General features: G+C 43.4%; 1 protein-coding gene across 7 annotated transcripts in view; it reads left to right on the top strand.

Annotated features, from left to right (window-relative positions):
* Positions 1–17227, top strand: part of CD44 (CD44 molecule (Indian blood group)) — an 86315-nt gene that overhangs the window by 35402 nt on the left and 33686 nt on the right. For all 7 annotated transcript variants that reach the window (XM_057748214.1, XM_057748213.1, XM_057748212.1 and 4 more), the window contains exons 2-5: positions 112–277; positions 3743–3876; positions 10789–10857; positions 13270–13503. In XM_057748214.1, coding sequence (XP_057604197.1) covers positions 112–277; positions 3743–3876; positions 10789–10857; positions 13270–13503 — 603 coding nt within the window. The remainder of the gene's footprint in view (positions 1–111; positions 278–3742; positions 3877–10788; positions 10858–13269; positions 13504–17227) is intronic.

Genomic DNA, 17227 nt, shown 5'->3' with positions numbered 1-17227 from the left:
TGCTGCAGTGAATGGAGAAGGCTCTGGCCAGTAGGGAAGATTGTTTGGTTTTTTCATGAGCTGCTCTAACACAGACTTCTTACCTTCCCACTGTTCCTTTTCATCCCATAGATCTGAACATAACCTGCCGGTACGCAGGTGTGTTTCACGTGGAGAAGAATGGTCGCTACAGCATCTCCAAGACTGAGGCTGCTGACCTCTGCAAGGCCTTCAACAGCACGCTGCCCACTATGGCCCAGATGGAGGCGGCCCGGAGCATAGGGTTTGAGACCTGCAGGTAAGGGACCAGCCCTGACTCGACTAGGGGCAGAAAGCAGGCTGCCTGGGTCCAGGGGACGAGGCTTAGACCCAGGAACGCTCCTCCCTGACAGCTGAATGGCTGGTTGCCTGAAGAGTGAGCCCCACCCATTAATTCGGCCAAGTCAATCTGGAACCAGCATGACCACTGAAATTTAAGGCCGGCTGAAGATACCTTTGTGACTCACAGAGGGGTTGCCTAGAGGAGACCCTTAAGGGTCATGGGTTGGAATCCCCTTGCCTCAGGCTCTTCCAGAGCTACTCCGGGCTTTGAAGAAGCACACAGCATCATTGTCAGAACCACAAGAAAACGGAAACCAAATAACAGTGGTTAAAATAAATATGTGCCTGGAGGAGTCTTGACCCTACAGACTTGGCTAAAGGAGGTTTTTCAAACAACTGTCTCTCTTTTCATTTTGTTTCTCTTCTATGTTGCTCTGATTTGAGAGGAAAGGGGATGATGTTAAGGGCATGATATTGAGATGCTTCATTACAAGTGATCGGAAAGTGATGAGAGGAGCCAAGGCCCTCAGGCCCTTCTGCTCTAGGGTGTTCACCGCAGGCCTGGCCCTTGTTTTTCTGAATTTCTCATGGCCCTGTGGTAAGTGGTGCACATTAAGGGTGAGCCGTGGTGACCACCGTGGTGAAGTGTTTTGGTTTGGTTTGTTTTCATTAGAAGAGCTCTGGGGAATCTGGACAACCGCTCTCTGAAGTTTCCACCCCAGCCTGCAGCTACCCCTCTGCGCTTTTGCAATGTGATGCCGTTAGGTAATGTGGTTCCCTTTTCTCTTTAACACGCACATGTAAACACAGGCTGTTTTTTTTAAAAAGTCAAGCTGCAGAACTCTTTATGGAAACCGTTAAATGTAAGTTAAATACATCTATCCCCTGTCCTTGGTTACAGAGTCAGGCACGCATCGTATGGGTGGAAACTGAGATTCTTTTGCTGACGAGGTAAAAAAGCATCTTCACAATTGCACTAATATGGTAGCTACTAGCCACATGTGGCTATTTACACTTAATTAAAATTAAATAAAATCAAAACTTTAGCTCTTCATTGGCACTAACTGCATTTCGAGTGCTCGATTAGCCACAAATGACTAGTGGCTACTTTATTGGACAACATCGATTGTAGAACATTTCTGTTTCGCAGAAAGTTCTACTGAGCAGCACTGCTCTGAAACAAAGAGCAGATGTGTGCAGACATCTGTATGTGTTCCGAGCAGGGTCTTGGGAGAATATAAAAGGAACAGATAGCTCTGGTAGCTTCTGAACCTGAGCTGTAGGCTGCAATGAAGGAAAGTTATTTAGCAGGTCCATTTATCCTATTCCTAAGGCTAATTGTTTAAATACGGCCCTGACTAGGACAGTGGCCTAAGAAAGTGGATTTAGTCAGCCGACTTTTGGTTGTGAAATGCAGACAAGGCAAACTTACGAAATATAGAAATTTTCTCACATGCTGAAAACAAGGGAAGTTCTTACTGCGCTCACTGGCAAATCATCCACCCCTTAGATGCTGGGCGACCCCAACCCACCTGCCTACATCCCTCTTTTCATCCTCATATGCACCAGGTGTCAGTTATGTGACCCCACTTTGTAGAGTAAGCAACTGAGGCTTAGTTCTGCAGCCCGCACTGGGCCACATCACTTGCACGGGTAGGAGTTCAGGTTCCAGACCAGCTTCTGAGCCCAGGGCAAGATTTAATGACCCAGCCCTCCCAAAGGACTGAGAGCAAAAGGGAGATGCAAGTCTGCTGCATAGATTTGCTATTTCTTTCCTCCCTGGGAACAGCAACCTGCTCGTGTCGTATACACACATATAAATTTTAATATCCCCAACTCATGGACAGGATGACATGAAAAACCAGCAGTTGACACGATGTGGTAAAAACTCAGGAATAATTTAAATTCTAGAATGTCAGTGTTATACGGGCTAGCGGAATGTGATGGGAATGGGGTGGGGAGTAGGCTCACCGAGGAGTATTATTATTTAAAAAAAAAACAAAGAAAAACTGTGCCAAAGAAATCTGTCGTTCCACCCATAACCGGTTTGAAGTGTTGCAAAACGTATTTCTGTAATTTCGCTCAGGTAGCTATGAATCAGATACCTGCCGTAGGACAGATGGGAGAGTCTCACAGGTAACAGGTGATGAGATTGGCAGCTACTCCCTTCTGTCTGCCCCACCCTGATTTGTAGCAATTCTCAAATATATGGCAATTTATTAACATTTAATTGTGTCCCCTCCCCCGCCAAGCTTAGAAGTCTTTGGAGAAACCAGTCTGGCCCTTCGGATGAGGGATTAGTCATGTCAGCTTTTGCAACTTAGACAAAATGAGTTGGATGTGCTTAGAAATTTCATACTCACAACCATTTACATGGGTCTTGCAGGATGATACAGTTTGTACTTTCGCCCCTGGCAGGAAAGATTAAAAGGATTTGGGCTGTGCCTTTTAGCCAGCATTGCATTTTCAAAAACCTGTTGGATTTCGCTTCTCCCTCTCTGCTCTTCCCTTGCCACCACCTCTTCCCTTGCAAATGGTATTTTCTCAGCCCACATCTCATTTTTTGAGGCATTTTATATTCAAGAGAAATCGTGCGGTGAGTATTCAGCCACCATGATGCTGATCAAAGAGCCTGGGTGCTATAGGTTGTACCTGAAAGGGCCTCCAGCTCCAACACATTCCCAGAAACACCAAAATGGGGCAGACGGGCTTAAGCCCTTTCTCTGACTGCTGCTTCTGGAAAATTCCTGCGCTAATGAGGCATTGCTATCTACTTAATCACTATAACTCCTATTTTAATGACAGTCAGTTTACTTCCACTGGCAATGGGATTATGCCTGAGACGCTCATGGGACAAGGTGCATTATACCTGGCATATACACAAGGCTTCGTTTAGAGCAATGAGGTCTGGAGTGAGGGAATCACAGGAAAAGGTGAGGCCAGGAAAGAAGAGGAGGGGATGGGAAATAAGGCAGGTTTGCCATTTGCGGGCTGAAATGAAGAGCCACCCAGTTCCATCTGACGGGAGCCAGTCATTTTCTGTGTTTTCTGGTGAATAGGAAGGTAATGGCGGGCCAGAGTGGGTCTCACATCATAAAAGGGCCGTTCTCTCTGTGACTGGGGCTTCCCTCTGCTCATTCAGACTGGCCTGACTGCTGACCACACATTTTATTTGAAACTAAATTTTTTTTCTTTCATGAATCGATTGTTTAAAAAACTTTTTATAGAGCTCCAAAAAAAAAAATCGCTTTGTCTCCATCAGCCTTGTTGGTCCCTTTCACTGTCCCTCGGCTGTAAATTTTGGCTGTCACATAACTCAGTTGTCGAAACCTCTTACATCCCTAGGGGTGAACTGAAGGAAGTATTGCACTGCATGAAATGTCATTCGATGGGATATTAGGAAATCCCTGCCGGTGGATGAGCTGTGGTTTTTCTTTCACAGGTACGGGTTCATAGATGGGCACGTGGTGATCCCCCGGATCCACCCCAATTCCATCTGTGCTGCAAACAACACAGGAGTGTACATCCTCACGTCCAACACCTCCCAGTATGACACATATTGCTTCAATGCCTCAGGTTGGTTTCAAGTGGGTTGGCTGTGTGTTCTGGGTTGCTTTCAGCCTGCCGGCCTTCAGCAGCGTGGTTGACAGTCTCGGCGTAAGTGGGAACTCGTGTAGCCTCCCTTCACGTAACAGATGTTCACTGAATATCTCTCCAGGTGAATGAAGATTCCTGTCTCCAAGGGTGCTTGCCTGCTAAGTTGGAGAGCCCAACAGTAAACAGATAAATATTAAATAACTTACATAAAGGCAGAGAGTGACAAGTGTTATAAGAAAGAAAGCAGAGCAAGGGGCTACCGCGTGCTAGGGATGCTTTTCTTTTTCCCTGAGAAGATAGTCAGGGAAAGTGCCTCTGAGGAGCTGGGTATAGGAGAGCCCTGATCAAAGCGAGGGAGGGAAGCCATGGCACGGTGGACGGCAGTGCAAAGCCAGGCTTGCGGGGGCATCATGGCCTGTGCTGAGAACAGCAGGGAGGCCATGGGGGATAGAACCCGGTGATCAGAGGGGAGAAAGCCAGGGAATGAAGTCGGAGAGCTTGGCAGGTGCCCGATTGCATAGGGCCTTGTAAGCCATGGTAGAGAGTTTGGACTTTCTATTCAGTGTGATAGGAAGTCCTTGCAGGGTTGTGAATAAGCGAGTGGCATGAATCTAACGTAATAGTAGCACTGAGGCATAAGCCAAAGGACTTAGCTTAGAGTCTGTATTTATATGCTGGGGCCGGAGAGAAGGCTGGGAGGGTATATAGTAGGCCTCTGACCTTCTTGAGTCCTTACCCAACATTGAAAGCTCGCTAACTAGAGAATAAGAAAGCCAAGTTAGGAGGTGTGTGCTGGGCTGCCGGCCAGGCCCCCTCCCTGTGTAAGGGACTTGCTTCCAAGCACTAGGCTGGAAACTCATACATACAAGTCTAACTCAGGCCCTAGCAACATTTTAAAATTCTCTGCATCGTGGGTCTTCAGGGTCTTTTGAGGAAAGTCGAATCCAGCAATGTCAAGTTTCTTTTTTGTTTTTTTGGTTTTTTTGGGGGGGGCGGTACACCAAGTTCAATCATCTGTTTTTATACACATATCCCCGTATTCCCTCCCTTCCTTGACTCCCCCCCCTCGAGTCCCCCCCCACCCTCCCTGCCCCAGTCCTCTAAGGCATCTTCCATCCTCGAGTTGGACTCCCTTTGTTATACAACAAATTCCCACTGACTATCTATTTTACAGTTGGTAGTATATATATGTCTGTGCTACTCTCTCGCTTCGTCTCAGTTTCCCCTTCACCCCCCGCCCCCTCCCATACCTCGAGTTCTCCAGTCCATTCTCTGTATCTGCGTCCTTGTTCTTGTCACTGAGTTCATCAGTACCATTTTTAGATTCCGTATATGTGAGTTAGCATACAATATTTGTCCTTCTCTTTCTGACTTACTTCACTCTGTATGACAGATTGTAGTTCTATCCACCTCATTACATATAGCTCCATCTCATCCCTTTTTATAGCTGAGTAATATTCCATTGTGTATATATGCCACATCTTCTTTATCCATTCATTTGTTGATGGGCATTTAGCTTGCTTCCATGTCCTGGCTATTGTAAATAGTGCTGCAATAAACATGATGGTACAAGTTTCTTTTGGGATTATGGTTTTCTTTGGGTATATGCCCAGGAGTGGGATTACTGGATCATATGGAAGTTCTATTTGTAGTTTTTTAAGGAACCTCCAAATTGTTTTCCATAGTGGCTGTACCAACTTACAGTCCCACCAACAGTGCAGGAGAGTTCCCTTTTCTCCACACCCTCTCCAACATTTGTTGTTTCCAGATTTTGTGATGATGGCCATTCTGACTAGTGTGAGGTGATACCTCATTGTGGCTTTGACTTGCATTTCTCTGATGATGAGTGATGTTGAGCATCTTTTCATGTGTTTGTTGGCCATCTGTATGTCTTCTTTGGAGAAATGTCTATTTAGGTCTTCTGCCCATAATGTCAAGTTTTTGAATGCCAACAATCAAATGTCTTACTTCTCAAACTGGGCCTTCTGTGCCCCTTGAAGGCTTAAGATTGTGTGAAGGGGAAGATGAAGTCACAAGGTAAACCTGACACATCTTATTGACGTGTTAGTTTCCTTAAAGGTAAGGAAGGGGATGTTAAATTAGCTGGAAAATGACTTAAGATATTATCTATATGAGACACAGATATTATTATGTGATAACAAGACGTTTTTATGAGACAAACATAGATACTGTATATGGTAGTAGAGTATAAAATCTGCATGGATTTTTAAGCTTAAATAGGGGCATCAAAGAAATTGTGAGATTACTTCAGTAGCTTTTGGCTACACCACCCACCCACTGCTGTATGAGCAGTAGGGATGAAAGTGGGAATTCAGAAGGGAGATCTAGCATTTAGGAGAAAGAGAGCGTATCAGGGCTGGTTAGTTGAAATGGAGTGTGTGAAGCCGGTAAATTATGTCAAATCTATAGAGGTCACGGAACTGATGGAGGGACACTCAAAACAAGGAGGAGAAAACTACAGTGTTTACTCTTCCCTGTTGGATAAGCAAAGAACAGAAATGGAATTTGAGCAACAGGAGGAGAGTCCAGCTGAGGCTAAACAATCCATGCTTGCTACCCAGTCCCCATACTCACATCAGAATGTCTATTCTAGTGACACAATAATGGGAAAAACCACATGGCAAGTCACCAGGAAGCAGACAGAGAGCACTATGTGGTCTAGCTAGCTTAGCTTAATGTCAGAGGTCGGAGGAAGACTTTGGGAAGCCTTAGTGCTTCAGGTGAAGGCCTTGGTCATGTGGGAAGGGCAAGTTCAAGACTGCCTGCTCTCCAGTCTCTGGGCACTGCCTGCTGCTTCTCCCACTGAATCTTGTCAGGTGAATGTATGCAATAAATTATGTTGTAGCACATACACATTGTCTCGCCTATTTTACAAGTTGGTATCCCTTGTACAGAACCTTCACTCAAAAAAGGTAGACGCTCATACTGTTTTATTGCCTGGAGTTGAAACCATCTAGGCCAGTTACTACTGAGACTTTTCTCCCTGCCCTTCTTTTTGCACATAGGGTTGGGCCCATCTTCAGAGAAGGGAGTGAATAGTACGGATGAACTTTCCTCTTCCTTGGGGAGTTAGTTCTGTTAAGAAGCTTGAAAAGTCCTGGGGGGTATTGCCTGCCAAAGTAGCTGTAGTAAAGCAGTTAAGTTCAAAGTGATGGTTTTTCTTTTCTCATATCCAAATTTACTCCATATGGTTAGAGTGCTTTTATCAATTTTCTATACGTTTTAAAAAGAGTATTTATTGATCAACTATAGGCATTCAGTAATGTGCTGGGCAGAGTGGAGTAAGAAGGAACCAGAGGCCATATTTCTTGTCTTGGGACTTAATCTTGTTGAAATCATGAGATGAACAATAAAGGAGTTAGAGAAGAATGTTATCTAAGGATAAATACATTGTAAATGTCTTGGATGATGAGGGGGTTAAGTGAGTGAGGGATCTGGATAACTTTCTCCTCTATGCCACGGATCACGTCGGAAAGATCCTTAAACCAGCTTAGCCTGAGACCTCCAAGCAGGCGGTCAGGACCCAGTGATGTGATCTCCCCACAAACTGGCTACAGGGACCAAAGCCAGCTCTATTTTAGCAGATACCATCTATAAGCTTACAATTTCAGCAGTATTTTTGTAAAACATGGCCTGTGGTTTACAAATGAAAATAAGGCAGACCCTGAAAAGGCTTTATGACCGTTCCTGCCTCTTTCCTCAGCGGTCAGGCCCAGCACAAGCCTGGCGACTTCTGCATTCAACAGAGAACAGACCTGTGCTAGTTCATTTTTGAAGTTTGCTTTCAGAAAAATGCCTCGTTCTCTTTTGAAGGAGGAATTTAGGGGAAGGGTTTATATTCATCTGTTTATTCATTCACTCATTTACTCAACACGTGTGTATTGGGCGATGAGGAAGCTGTCTTTCCATCTGTCACTGAGTGAGTGGCTAGACGGAAGAACTAACATTTCTCCTGGCCATTTTGGTGTGGTGAGGCAAGAGTTCCGAGATTAGCCTATCAGGAAGCTCATCTCAGTGTCTTTCTAACGCATCCTTTGGTTCAGGGGAACCTCACCAGGCTTGATTCTCCCCGTGGTGCAGTGCTCATTAAACAGGATGGGAGGCTGTCCGCCGAGGCCCTGTAGCTGACATGGGAGCATGAATATGTTCATTGCACATTTGGGTCAGCATCCCTCTTAGTACGCTTGCCAGGTTTGATGTTCTGTATAGAAGTTAGGGTGAATTGGAGCATGAAGCGACTCCATTCGAACAAATGCTCTCATCGTTTGCAGAACCGTCTTAGTGTTTTTGACATCATGCTTCATCTTGTTACAGCTTTACTCCTGGAAATTCCCAGTATACTACTGTTACCTGCAATGGTGTTTGAATTTGGGGGAGGCTATTCCATCCCAGTCGTGAGGAAGTCATAACCCAAGGCCTGTTTCTGGGTCTGAGCAACATAGCAATATCAGTAGCATCTCATAGGTCGGGCCAGTTTCTGGTGGTGTCCCCAGAACAGATGGTGTAGATAGTCTGCAAGGTCTCCTAGCTTGGCTGTTTGCCCCGATATTCATATGAGGGCATCGTTGGGAAAAGTTTTTGGAAACTGTAAAAATCTAAAGAAGTGTTATTCTTGTCTCCCCTGACCTGTGAGTTCCTCAAAAGCAGGGAGAGAAATGTTCATCTTTTTGCTCCTTGTTTATAATGGGATCTGTGTTGTATATGCTGAGAAAATGCTTAAAATGAACAAAAGAACTGATAGATCTGAAACTCCCTTTAATTATTTCTTATGGCATTGTCCTTCAGGGTTTATCTGAATGTCTCTTTATCTGTTTGTATTTGCAGACCATTGTAGGGGTTAATATCTTAGGCATGTTTACTGGACGAATAGACTGTTGGAAAATTATATTGATACGGTTTTTTTCATTTGTTCAACAAATATTTGAGTGCCTCTCTATCCCCATCACATGTAAATGTTCTGGCCAAGAAAGATGGAATTACTACTCATCTTGTAGAGTTTCCATATTTCTATGGAGGTGGGCGGGTGGCAGGGGGTAGGGGATGGGAGATGCACCATGAACAGCCATCGAGTAAAATGAACAAGATAAGTTTAGCTAGCGGTGAACCTGAAGAAATGAGAACAAGTATGCAATGGTGATGGGTGTGGGGGAGTGGTGAGGGCTAGTTCAGATTGCATGGTGAGGAATGGCCTTACCAAGGAGGTGACCTTCTCTTTAAAGAGAGAAAGCTTTAATCAGCCCTTGAAAGAATAGCTGTTTCTAAAACCTGCTGTTCTGCAGTTGAATATATAAAGCTGCCAGTTAGTTTCACTATGAAGCCAAAGAATAAGCAGGGAAAGGGCCGCCCCTTATCTGTAGGAAAAGATGCTCCTAGGAACTGGGAAGCAAATCAAACCTTGTTTTGTTTGACTTGTGTTTTTGTTCAATGTTATGGGTACCCAGCGATTTGTGGCAGGACACTTCAAGTACTTGTGATAACAAACTTCCTTGTGATAGCAGTCTGCCTGCCTGCTTCCCTCTATCCATCCACACCATCCACACATTCACCCATCCATTTATCCATCCATCCATTCATCCATCCATCCATCCATCCATCCATCCATCCATCCATCCACCTCTTTGTTCCTTCCTCTTTGCCAAGAGGCAACTCTGGAAAAAACCAACCTAACAAATAAGTTTCCATTTTACATTAAAGCACACACACACACACACACACACACACACACACACATATACATACACACACAGAGACACATACACACACATAGAGTATAAAAGCTGTAATACACAAATGAATCCAACTTTTCTATCACATCAAAGCCAGTGTAAAGCTCTCTGAGTTTTTACAGCTCAACACAAGGTCTTTTACGCAATAAAGCATTTGGAGCAGGAATGCAACCATTGGTTAAAGCATTCTACAGCTTTCCTTTAGGACTCAAGGGATGGCAGGCAGGGTGGAACTTTCAGGGACTGCTTTCAGAGAGCTTTAGACGGTGCTTCACAAAGGGCTGCTCTCGTAACTTCTGTGGGTGATCAGGCAGGCCCAGCGTACAGTCAGAAATATTTATCCCTGAAGAAAGGGGCAGGGAACAGAAGATAAATGGAGGACAAAAGGAAAAGGAGTCAGAGGTGCCCGGGATGAGATAAGCCAAGACAGAAGCCTCAGCAAATACTCTGGGCACACGGACCAAAGGTGGACAACCGCAGAAACTACGTGGTGAGAAGCAGTCCGTACAGGGTAGGCACTTAGGAGATTGGCTAAATAAATTTATTAATCCATTAATAAACAGACAAAAGATTAGTTTTTTAAAAAAAATATTTCCACCAAGGAAATTCTTTGTTGATTATTTTAGTCTTCAGATTCTCATATTGTTCATGTTGATAAGCTTTTGATTGCAGTGGTCAGCCGTGTTTTTCCATCATTTCTGTAGATTGTTGTAATTATACATGATTTCCTGGTTATAGTTCACATATTTCTGTATTTTAACATTTTTTACAGTTTTTCACTTGTTAATTTTACAATAACAAATTAAAAATAACTTCTAGTGTGTACCTCTTTAGAGAAGGACCATGTCTATCTTATTGCCACTGTATCCCTAGCTTTCCACAACACCATATGGAACATATAAATTTGTTAAGGAATGAATTTGTTGGTGTGGAGAGGGGGACAAGTAAGCTTCCAAACATGTATAAAGCAAAATAAAAGTGGACCATGCATCACCAAGGTCAGCGAAGTTCCTAGGAGACTTAAGTTTCAGAAAAAGAAAATGATTTGGGATAAATGATAATAAAAAGCCATCTTAACTTCGACATCAATTATGCTTCTATTTTTTAGAGTCCTCATGCCTTTTTTTTCTTTTCTACCTCTTAGCTCCACCTGGAGAAGACTGTCAGTCAGTCACAGACCTGCCCAATGCCTTTGAAGGACCAATTACCATAAGTACGTATCTCTTCTAACCTTGATTGAGTTTTCCCATTCTTGGGAAAGGGTCAGGTGCATTTTCTATGTTTTCTATTTGAATAGAATAGCACTCATGTCCCTAAGGCTAGGGACAATGACTATAGTTTACTGTCCCTTCCCCTTTCTCTTTGATGACCTAAAACTGCTTTCGGGCTTACCCCAATACATTGTTCCTCAAACATCAGTCATCTAAAAACTACTGTCACATTTTTTTTTTTTTGGCATCTCTGTGGATACAGCACTGTCATTTACTTGATATTTCGTATTTAATGGACCCATTCTTTTCTACTTAAAATACATTAAAAAAACTGAAAGTGGAAGGCCAACATCTCTGGTCATAAGTAAAAGGTAGCCTCAAAAATAAATTTAAATGTAAGAAAAATTAAATAATGTTCTTAAATTCTAGCCGCTGAACGCTCTGAGTCTGAGCTATGTTCTCTCTCGCAAAGTCGGGGACTAATGAGTCTTGGGGTAGGGACATTCTGGACCCCCAAATTTTCTGTTTGATTTAAATGGAGTATTGAAAAAGGGTACTAAAGGGCAGAAAGCTCCTGATATGTGTTTCGCCATTATTTACACCATGTCGACCTGAAATCATCCTGCTTATCCTCAGAAGGAGGCAGTTGGCACTGCATAAAACAGAATATTTCAGCCAGAGCTTTCAAACAGGTCAACCTCTTAACCTCCATCCGACCGCCTCTGAGCCTCATTTTTTGAGAAGCATCACAGTGATGGGGAGGCTGCATTGCTGCCTCCTGAGAGCCAGACCCCTCGGTGTGCATGGATACAGTGGTAGTTGTGGCAGGGGAACCAGAATCTTCCTGGACCACACAATTCCAGCCTCCCACAGCTAGGTAGGAGACTGGCCTTGGCCTGTACCTTGCAAAAGGAAGGGGAGGCCTGCACTGTGAGGTGTGCTGTCTACATCAGGCCTGGTTCAAAATCCTAGTCCTTTACCAACATATGAGATTTGTCATGAAAATTAAGGAAGATAATGTGTCTGATGCATGCCTGGCCCATAGTAGGTGCTCAATAGATGCCCCATGTCCTCAGTCCCCACAGACCTCTCCCTCTCGAAGTCCAGACCTGTTCAAGTTGTGTCCTATTTCTTTATCAGATCGTCATCTGCGGAGATTATTAGGGTGATGGAGACTTCGGCATTTTTTTAAACTTATGTTTTATAAATAGCTCCACTTGAGCAAGCTAGATGGGCGGACAGAAGGACTCTTTAGTCCTGCCAATGCCATACAGCAGAAAACCATGTCAGCTAAATGCTCACTTGTGCAGTGAGTGACTCACCCTTGAGAGCAACAAACACATTGAGAGGAGAACAGTGAATGAAGTCCTTCCCGCTCTTTCTCCTCCTGTCATTCTAGTCATTTGCTTGTTTAAACCAAAGATTTTGATCTTTATATACATCCGTGCTTCCTCATTTCAGGCTAGATTTCGTAGAAGATGGCAGAGGCTTTGTCAATATTTAAGCATGCTGATTTCTTAGCCAGGACTGGGAGTTCATTTAAACTGGCAACATTTGCCCCTTAGAAAGAAAATCTAATTCTTCATGGATTTGCAAATATACAGGCATACCTCAGAGGTGTTGTGGGTTTGGTTCCAGACCACTGCAATAAAGTGGATATTGCGATAAATTTTTTTGGTTTCCCAGCGCACATAGAAATTACATTTACACTATAGTGTAGGCCAAGTGTGTAACAGCATTACGCCTTAATTAAAAATATTTTGTTGCTAAAAAGTGCTAACCGTTATCTGACAACGCAGTTTCCAAGAGCCTTCAATGTATAAAGCACAGTATCTGTGACGCTCGATAAAGTGAAGCACAAATAAACAAATTATGCCTGTATATTCCCCGCTGAGACTGATCGCCTCTGTCTCCTGCTTCAAATCCTTTCTCTAAATAGATGGGATTAAATGCAACAAATATTCCATGTACTTGAAAAGGGACCAGGCAGGAGAATTATCACTTATTGAGCACAACTCTGTCTTGAATACTACGCTAAGCACTTTCCATACAACATAGCATATAGTGCTCACAGCAGAAGGTAGTATCATCCCTATTTTACAGAGGATGAAACTGAAGCTCAGAGGGTTACCTACCTTGTCTAGAGCCACACAAAGCTGGGATTCAAACCTGGGGACTCCCAAACACACGCTCTTTCCCTCTTCCCATTTCCAGGGTGCATGGGTGGGCAGGGAGAGTTTACTTCCTGAGTGCATTAGTCACTCTATCTTCCCCAATAGAGAGGTAGTTAGGTGTCATTTTGCTCAATAAAAAACTAGCTTTGAAGTCACTGTGCTATAAGATAAGCCACAGGCTTTCCTATAGTCATAAAATGTCAGCTGTCAAGTTCTGAAAGCGCCTTCTCTGTCCCCCAGCAATTGTTAACCGTGATGGTACCCGATACAGCCAGAAAGGGGAATACAGAACCAACCCCGACGACATCAACCCCAGCAACGCTCCCGAAGAAGAGATAAGCAGTGGATCCTCCAGTGAGAGAAGCACCTCGGGGGGCTACAGCATTTTCCACACCCATCTTCCAACTGCGCTCCCGACCTCAGACCAAGATAGTTCCTGGGTCTCTAGCAGCCCAGAGACTACCTCGGCTACCAGTAAGGAGAATGAATCACTGTGCTTTCCAATAGCGATTTGCTTGCAGAAACACCTGTGACCTTCCTGAGTGATACTCCCTCATGTGTTAATTGCCTCCATCTCTAGAAGGTGGTGACGTCATACGGGGAGGTGGGCTGCTGTGGTTGTCAGTGCTCTGTGTGCATTGACTACAGCTGCCTTCTTTAATGTTTCATCTACAAGAAGTACCATATTGGAAGTTTTTCAGAAGAACTTCCCTTGTTCTTTTGTCCCAGGGATATGGTGACAATTCAAGGCTGGCACAGAAGCTATTTTCATTTTTGCATGTTTCCTTCTCGTTCTTATCCATCTATGGATAAGATTGTTTTCATAAAGTTGGGATCATAGCCTATGCATACCATTTCATCTGCTGCTTTTTTTAGCTTAATTTTATATTTTTAGGTTTTAACCTGATTTATATTCATATTATTAATTGGGTAATAATTAGTCACATTCACCACCCATGATTTACTAAACAGTTCCTTTGTTTTTGGTGTAAGGAAGCATATCTGAAGGGGTTATCTGATCAAATTAAATCTGCTCAAGAGTCTGATATTCCAGCTGGTAGGGGAAGGTTCTTAATTCTTGCTTGGTTATATGGGAAACTCTTTACTTTGGGATGGCTAGAGTGCAAGTATGTAAACATTTAGATTAGATTTCTTTGGGTTTTTGGCCCTGGTGCTTCACTTTCATTGGAAAGTGTTTACATCTTCTCTTGTCTCCTCTACTTCTTTCTTTGCTTTTCCCCTATGGTTTGTTTTAAAACAGGTTTCCAGATTGTATGTGTTCCTTCTGTGGAGGGTTATTCAGACTCAAATAGGGCATCTGTCTCTTGAGCAGCTTTCCGAGTATGGTGTGGATTTTCTCTTTTCCTGGCTACGGCTCTTGAGGGGTGGAACTCAGGTCTCCAAAGGGTGTGGCAAAAATTAACCCGTTTGCAAATGCTCCAGATGGGGCTTTTTCCTATTCCTCATCACCCAGAAGCCAGGGTAATCATCAGAGCACTCAGATGTAACGTAAGGTTACTTTCTCAGCAGTAGCTTAAATTTCTGTTAGCGTCTTACTGAGGGAGTGAAACGAATAGGGCTGGGTTCTGGTCATTCTCTGCAGATTTTTTGAAACATTTCAAAAAGCAGATCTTTTCAAACTTCCCATGATTTCTCAAATTATTGGCTCTCTGGAGATTGTATCACTGTATTGTCTGTAATCCCGTGGACGACCCTTCTTGACAGAAGCTTCTACAAACCAAGTAGGTGGGGCGTTTTGACTTTCCTGACTTTGTAAAGTAGCCGTATTGAAGGCGTTTATCATCAGGGCATGCAATTTTGTCAGATGTTGGCAAACACAAAAATTAGTGGTCTCAGCAGGAAGCAGATTGGGTCTATCCTAAAGTACCATTTTCCACCAAAGAAGAAAATTGTGATAAAATATATCTTGTGGGAACCAGATGAAATTAACATTCAAGCTGCTAACAGCCTATAGAAAAATAGTATTTCACATGTGCTTTAAGAAAGGCAATGAGGGCATCTTATAAACATTCATAGCACATCTTTTAAGGATCGCACCTTTCCTGCCTTAGTCAGCAAACACATTTTGAAGACCCGCTACGTCCCAAGCTATTCTAATGCCTGAGACCCATTGGTAAACACCATTAGAAAGTGATATTGAGGAGACGTGTAGATCAGTAACCTAGCCATTCATTCAATCAGTATTTGAGGTCTTCTTGTGCCAGACGTTGCTGTAGTTACTGGGGGCTCAGAGTTGGACCTACCTTTGTGGAGCCTGTATACTGTTCAGAAATCAAGGAAATGATTTAGTCAAGTATGTTTACTTCACTACAACATAGTTCAGGATTTGGGTTGAGAAAAGAAGTATACTCTCCTCTTTCCAGAGCACTTAGCTAAGTTTCAGTAGTTTAGGAAGAGAGAGACTTGTATGTCCAGCAGAGTGAGTCCAGAGCCAACCTGAGGGTCATGGAAGTGCTATAGCATCCAATATGGCAGTGCCAAATAAATTAGGTCATGCACAGAAAGGTGCCAGACAAAACAGGCAGGAACTTGAACGTAGCATGTGGTGTACTTGAACAAGTTAGCGCTAAGTTCCTGAACAGACCGTATTTTCCAAGCCCAGTGAGGAGAATCCCAAAACCTCATGACTGTTGAACTGAGAGTTGGGGCTTAGCGGGAGCAAATGATTTCACATCCTCCCTAATGTATGCAGGCGGGCAGAGGTCAAGAGGAGGGCTGGCCGAGCACAGAGAAGAGCATCTTTGGCTTGTGTGGCAGATTCCATCCTTAGGGTCCTTAGTGGGTGAAAGTAGGGAGAGCCAGTGAGAACAACCATCTGGGTAAGTTTTGACGTCCAGCAGGCTTTTTATCGTAAATGTTGTTTTTCGAAGCATCTTCCTGGAGGTATGTCGTCAGCCTTTTTTCTATTGGTGATCTGGAATTCTTTGGAATCCATGAACTTAGACTAATTCAGGAAGCAGGCTCGTGCCTTGGAGCACTCTCTTTCCTTGTCTTCTGTGTGTAAAAGAACTATATATATATATATATATATATATACAAATATATATATTTAAATTTTTATTATTATTATTATTTGTTCAGGCATGATCTACTTGGGTGGGGAAAACTGAAAACTCTGCTGAGTAGGCAGTAGCTTTTTTCATTTTCCCCAAATCTCATACACCTCTTTTTAGGAAGACGGAAATAATGCCTATTTCTGTCTTGCTTTTGTATGTTTACTTCCTGTTGGTCTCTACCTGATGTATCTTTAATCAGGTTTCTGAGGTAAGAATTGGGGGGTCTGCAGATTTTCCCAGGGGATGCCCCGGTTTATCTGGGGGCATCCGTGGTGAAATTGGCTCCTATTTCTCTAGCCTATTCTGTGCAAATGTGTCCTTTGTAGCATAGAACATATTGTGTAGGTAGTTGACACTGGGTGTGTATAGAGTCAAAGCTTTTAACCTGGAGGTGATGGACTTCCAGTAGTTTCAATGACAGGCCATAACATATTCAAGAACCAATAGAAAAAATATGCAAAACTTTGAGAATATGGATGTGTAGGACCTCTCTTCGGGGGAGAGCAGCCATGACTTATAAGAGATTGTCAAAGGGGCGTGTGACTCAAAGCAGTTTTTAAAAACCTCAACTGGTTTAGATGTTTATCCTGCGGATCTTTGCCATTCTTCTTCAGGGAAACACTCTGGACTCGAGTCCAACTGGAGAATCAAGTGGGAGGTTTCAAATTACAAAATAGCAATTATCCTTTCTCTAATTTGAATAGAGTCCAGAATTTCTCTAACTTGGGGAGTTTTGTTTCTTTTCTGGAAACACATTCTGGATTAGAAGGAGAAGTGACAGAAAGTGATAGATGGACACTTGAGAAAGCTTTATCTGATTTCAACACTTTAAATGCACCCCCTTTGCAGCCTTTCTGCTCCCGTATAAAGCTTGACTGGAGATTAACGAGTGTTGGCAGAGCTTTGAAACGCTAGTTGTCATCACAGGCTTCCTGGGTAAAATGGTAGGCAGACCCCAAGATACAAGCAAGCGCCTCTAAAGATACTCCAGAAATAAATGAGTGAAAGCAACTTTATGAAATGCTGCGGAGGAGGCTTTCAGTTCATGGCTGGGTCACCCAATCAAGTAGATGTGAAATCTCTTTTTCATCATGGGTTATTAAGTTGTGACTTGATTTTGT

This window comes from Hippopotamus amphibius, chromosome 9 (assembly GCF_030028045.1).
Source record: "Hippopotamus amphibius kiboko isolate mHipAmp2 chromosome 9, mHipAmp2.hap2, whole genome shotgun sequence".
Taxonomy (NCBI): Eukaryota; Metazoa; Chordata; class Mammalia; order Artiodactyla; family Hippopotamidae; genus Hippopotamus; species Hippopotamus amphibius.
The sequence above is the reverse complement of the archived record's forward strand: the minus strand, read 5'-3'. Positions and strand labels throughout refer to the sequence as shown.